The 6,000-nt window shown below is 40.1% G+C and overlaps 1 protein-coding gene across 7 annotated transcripts in view; it reads right to left on the reverse strand.

The window, feature by feature from the left end:
- Window positions 1-6,000, reverse strand: part of LOC102245826 (transducin-like enhancer protein 4) — a 166,617-nt gene that overhangs the window by 19,154 nt on the left and 141,463 nt on the right. For 6 of the 7 annotated variants that reach the window (XM_014541261.1, XM_005868293.2, XM_005868292.2 and 3 more), the window contains 4 exons: window positions 3,489-3,608; window positions 2,419-2,472; window positions 1,770-1,922; window positions 217-349 (listed from right to left, as the gene is read on the reverse strand). In XM_014541261.1, the coding sequence (XP_014396747.1) occupies window positions 217-349; window positions 1,770-1,922; window positions 2,419-2,472; window positions 3,489-3,608 (460 nt within the window). The remainder of the gene's footprint in view (window positions 1-216; window positions 350-1,769; window positions 1,923-2,418; window positions 2,473-3,488; window positions 3,609-6,000) is intronic. The other variant, XM_014541262.1, reaches the window with a different exon arrangement.

Genomic DNA, 6,000 nt, shown 5'->3' on the forward strand with positions numbered 1-6,000 from the left:
TTCATCAGAGTTCGTTCATTCACTCTATTTTACTAAACATCTACTATGTGCCAGACATAGTAGGTACATCATGCCTGGTCGGGTTAAATAACTTAGTCAAACAGCCAATAAATGCTGGTTATTAATACTCTTAAAGAACTGTACTCTTTAAACTGCTTTAATTTCTGTAAAAAACAAGCAACATATAAATATGGAGAAAACTTTTTTTTTACTAACCCAAGGGGTCGACACCTGGCGGTTTTCCAGGTACAGGCCTCAATCCAGGAGTGGAATTACTGCCTGGGGTGGGTGCATCGGTTCGTGGAGTAGGGGTATTGGACTTTGAAACAGGAGTAGTAGATTTTTCATTCTAACAAGAGATGCAATAAGATACACTGGCAATGAGAACACAGTTTTAAGAATGATGTTTAAAAACAATGATGTTTTACATTTTAAAAGGTAAAGAAAAATGAAAAACAGGAAAAGGTTCTTCAGTTTGGGCCTTTATTTTCATTAATTAAAGAAAGCTAAAAAGAGTCCCCCGAGACCACAAAACCAATGTTCAGGAGAACATACAAGGAAGCTGAATTTACTAGAGTAAAGTAGACCACTTCCAGAAAACCGGTGAGTGTCCTATGGAGGCGGACAGGTCATGCGTTCTATGACCGCCACTTGCTGGTGGCTTTAATATTGAATGGTTTGAGTTGGGCTCCTGGTGGACAGTTTAAGTCACTGGGACTTCCGGGTTAACAGATCCCATTAGAAAAGATCCAAGCCTGAATCATCATACAGATCAGCACAGAGGAGTTGCCATTACGAAAAGGCAAAAAGGCCCAAGAAACAAACAAACAAAAAAATTAATCTAGCGCCCTAACCAGTTTGGCTCAGCGGATAGAGCGTTGGCCTGGGGACTGAAGGGTCCCAGGTTTGATTCCAGTCAAGGGCATGTACCCGGTTGTGGGCACATCCCCAGTAGGGGGCGTGCAAGAGGCAGCTGAATCGATGTTTCTCTCATCGATGTTTCTAACTATCTCTCTCCCTCTCCCTTCCTCTCTGTAAAAAAATCAATAAAATATATTTTTTTAAAAAATTAATCTAGCTCTCGGTCAGACATACTCCATTAATTTGCAGAAAAACTGATGAATTTTCTTTCTTTTAGCAGTGATTTCAAAAGGTTACTTAAAAACTAAATTTGTTGTTGCTGTTAATGTTATGTTACAAGGAAATAATAGGTGAGGAAAAAGGAGGGTGCCACAAAAAACAAAATTAACTGCATAGCCACAGAAGGGGTTATGAGGAGATCACCCTGACTTGCGAGCAGTTACATTTGCATTTCTGATTTGTAGTGAGTGTCAAGGTGAATTTTTTTAAATGAGAGAATATTTTTTAGATAGAAAAGGAAAATTACTGCAGTCACATATAGCGTGGTAATTCAACCAAAACTAGCAACAAAATCACATCCATGCCAAAAACTAAATTTACCATAAACCACAGGTGACAAAACTATCTCTGTGACCCCAGCGTGCATTTCTCCATCTTCACTAAGACATGTTTTACTCAATGTCCCCACCTCCCCCTCTCGCCTGGCAGAAAGACTCACAAGACAAACATCCATCACTGACAAGTCGGTAAACCCATCTGTTCCAAAAATGCTTGTCAATTAAACTTGAATGCTGAACATATACATACATTTGGAAATAAATGTCCTATAGAAAAATGTGAAAAGAAAAAAAAGGTCAAACCCAACCATCCTGAAACAGCAATACTGAGAAAGATGGTGAACTGCTTACAAGGCTAAGTTCTTTGGATTTGGAGGAAGGAGTACTGCTGGAGGATGCAATTGAGGCTGGGCTGATGGGGGCATCTTTCTTGAGCAGGCGAGTCTTGTCCAGGCCATTCTCTCTGGGGGAATGTGCTGGGCTCCCTCGAGGGGAAGACGGATCCTACAAAGTAACATCTCGGGTATTAATGCAGCATGGAACATTCACAATGCTGAGTACGTGGGTGTGGACGTTTCTAACTGCTATGTATTTAATAGCTTAGAAGCGCAAAATGTTCTGGAATAGGTAAGAGTCACCGAATCACTGAAGAAAATATTCAGTATCGAGGTCAAAGAAAATACTACAAATTTATAGTATTTATTTAAGACAAAAATCCAAACTCTAAAAATTGGCAAGTCACTTGTCAATAAGATCTATAGGCTAACTCAGAGGTCTGATGTGCATTTGTGGTGGTAGCAAAACACACTTGCACATCATAGAAAATAATCGCAATAACAAAGATCGGTACCATAGAAAGTCAGTATTATACAAATTTTCCAGGTAACTATAAAGCAGGTCCTTTTAGAAATTAAGAAAACACTGTGAATACCAATTTTTAGGATACTAGTCATTGTTAAAGCTGGGTAAAAATAGAAAGTTAAACGAGCCGTAAACATACCTCATTGGAGACGTCAACCACCAAGTTGTCATCACTCTTCTCACCATCGCTGTCCTGTATTGACAAGTGACAAGTATTATCTCCTCCCCCAGTTTAAAAAAAAAAAAATCACAAAAGTTAAGTCCAGACTAACTGGTCATGTCTTATAAAAATGAACTGTACCAAACGATCAAAGATGCTAAACACTCTCACTCTACAGTGTACTATGTCCTTTAATCCTCATGCTGGAAGCTCTGAGGTAGGTAATATGATGATTCCATTCTACAGTTTGAAAAATTGAAGCTTATAGCTTCCTTGTTACCCTATAGTATCAGCAGCAAACTGGCACACCCACACTGAATCTGCCTACACATGGGTGTGATGTGTTTGTTCTGTTAGTGTTTTTTTAAAATCCGGGTATAAGTAGCCATAATTTTAAAATTGGCAGTTTTCACATGAAAACCCTCATTTTCAGCCTACACTCCCCACCCCACCCCCGGTCCGCCCTTCAGGCTTGCAGTCCTGCTAGGCATCATCACAGGAGGTAGAGTGGGGACTGCTTGCCTCCATCCCCATCCCATCCAGCTTGCTCCCTTTACTACACGACCTAAAGAACCAGTCACTGAAGAAAAATGAGTGTCAACCAACGCCAGGGGCATACTGGATGTCTCTGCAAGTCCGAGACCATAGGCTTTCTGTACTCCTCAGCACAGGAGGTCATCTAAACATTGTAACAGGTTTCCTATGATTTTGTATTTTTCTTTCACATTTCTAGCTGACCACAAAAAATTCAGCCACCTGGAAATATATGGAGGGAAACAAATACATCTACAGAAATAATAATATAGAACACCCAAGTTTTCTATTAGTTGCCAGATAAAGCACTCTGTTCTCGTCACATACATGTGTGCACTACAGGACTTCGGGCTAATCAGTTAAGACAAAACTTTGACTGCAATAAATTTTCCTCCTTCCTAGGATGTTGTTATCCTGTATTCTAGTTTTGGCTGGTAACAGTTAAAGGATAACATGGCTACTGATAAAAAGCAAGGTAAATTGGCCTCCCCCAAAGCAAAGGTGAATGAACCTACATAACGAGCTGCAATTTCCTTTTCTTCAGTTTTCTGCTTTTTGCTATCAGAGGAGTAGTCTGTGGAGTTTCTGTGCTTCTCAGCACCTCGGAAACTGGCTGACGGAGATACTGAAGAGCTCTGAAATCAGAAAGGGAAGCAAGGTTGAGAGACTATCAGCCATTTAACAGTGTGTTGTTGTTTTTTAATTTTATTTTTTTTTCTTTATTGATTAAGGTATTACATATGTGTCCTTATCCCCCCGGCTCGTGCCCTCACCCCACTAGTGTCTGTGTCCATTGGGTATTGCTTATATGCATGCATACAAGTCCTTTATCATTTTGAGACTTTATCTCCTTTTTGTTCATTAGTACACACTTGCAAAGCTGGTACCAAGAAATAGGAGAGAGAGGAAGCGAAAAAGAAAACAGATATAGAGAGAAAAACAAGGAGAAAAAGAAGAAAGAGAAGAGGAGCAGGAAAAAAGGAAAGAACAAGACAGAATCAGAGATGAGACACAGAGGGAACAGAGGAATAAAAAGGAGGCAGGGAATAGCGCAAACTCCAAAGACAGAGAATGGCTTTGTCTAAATGAGTTGCTAATATTAAACTATTAAAGGAGCTTTAGAGAACTGAGAAAGGAGGCAAATACAAGAAAAAAAGTAAGGAAGAAGAGGCAGGCTTCTTTTTTTGAAGTTGGCTGGTTAATGGGAAGTCAGTATTTTAAGGCTCTACAGAGAAACTGAGTAATTTAGAGGTCAACTTGAGAGATAATTAGTAGTTCCTCAATGAGAAAAAGAGGAGAGGTACTCTTTGGGGATTTAAGCTTCCTAATATGATGATCATGTGCACAATTTACAGAATTTTGCTTCATCCCACACCTTAAGGGCTTGGGAGATGCAGTGACAGATTAAAACAAAACAATAAAACCTACACCTACAAAAATACACTTTATTCCTTTCTGACTCCTGGAGCTAATATAACCCCACTCTTTTTTTCTCTCTGGAATCCCAGGTACCCCATTAGGCCCAGGGAGTGGAGGAAGGTGGTCCCTCCTTTGGGATCAAGGTCAGGGGCAATCTGTATGAGCTCATGTCACCTCTGTCATCTCTGCTTTTTCAAAGAGCTCTTAACCTGAGGAGTTCCATACACAGAAAACAAATACCACAGACAAGATCTGAAGCACAGCGAATGAATGAGTCTGTCTGCCATTAAGGCCAAGTGGTTACTGGGCACATCTAGATGGTTTGAGAGCTTAAACCCATAGATGAAGAAGTAAAGAAAGCACTGATAAAAACTGGAACTAACCTTAAGAACTAAGTGGCTAGTGGCTCAGTTTCAGAAAGACCAAACGGAAGCTCTCCATAAAGGTGAGGTGTAAGAGAAGGCTCAGGGCTGAGTGCAGGGTAACCAGCTGAGGGAGGACTGAAGACGCCTGAGAAGCCAGTCCCTTAGTAGGCACCAGGGCAAGACTCCAAGTGCTAAATTAGCCCAACCTGAGGTCGCAAAGGGCTGATTTAAAGGGCAAGAATACTTGAAGATAAGAACAATAGTTCTAGGAAGAACAAAGAATCACCACAAGAATATCCTTGCCTGGCATCCAAATCAGTTCAGAAAATTGTTCAGTGAAGGTCTTCTATAAAATTAACTCCTTAGCAAAATAGCAGACATTTGTTGTAGCAAAATCTTTACCGACACAACTCCCAGGGCGATGGAAAGTAAGGAGAAAATAAACAAATGGGACTACATCAAAATAAAAAGCTTCTGCGCAGCAAAAGAAACCATCAACAAAACAAGAAAGCCCACTGCATGGGAGAACATATTTGCCAATGTTATCTCTGATAAGGGTTTAATCTCCACAACTTATAGGGAACTCATACAACTTAACAAAAGGAAGATAAACAATCCAATCAAAACATGGGCAAAGAACCTAAACAGACACTTTTTGAAAGAGGACATACAGAAGGCCAAGAGACATATGAAAACATGTTCAAAGTCACTAATCATCCTAGAGATGCAAATCAAAACAACCATGAGGTACCATCTCACACCTGTTAGAATGACTGTCATCAACAAAGGACAAGTGCTGGAGAGGATACTGAGAAAAAGGAACCCTCTTGCACTGCTGGTGGGAATGCAGACTGGTGAAGCCACTGTGGAAAACAGTATGGCGTTTCCTCAAAAAATTAAAAATGGAACTGCCACTTGACCCAGTAATATCACTTCTAGGTATATATCCCAAGAAAACAGAAACACCAATCAGAAAGGATATATGCACCCCTATGTTCATAGCAGCACGATTTACAATAGCTAAGATTTGGAAACAAGCCTAAATTGCCCTACAGCAGATGAGTGGATTAGAACATTGTGGTACATCTACACAATGGAATACTACGATGCTGTAAAAAAGAAGGAATTCTTACCATTTGCAACACCACATGGATGGAACTGGAGAGCATTATGCTAAGCGAAATAAGCCAGTCAGAGAAAGATAAATATCACATGATCTCACTCATTTATGGAATATAATGAA

Source organism: Myotis brandtii, unplaced genomic scaffold (assembly GCF_000412655.1).
Source record: "Myotis brandtii unplaced genomic scaffold, ASM41265v1 scaffold266, whole genome shotgun sequence".
Classification (NCBI taxonomy): domain Eukaryota; kingdom Metazoa; phylum Chordata; class Mammalia; order Chiroptera; family Vespertilionidae; genus Myotis; species Myotis brandtii.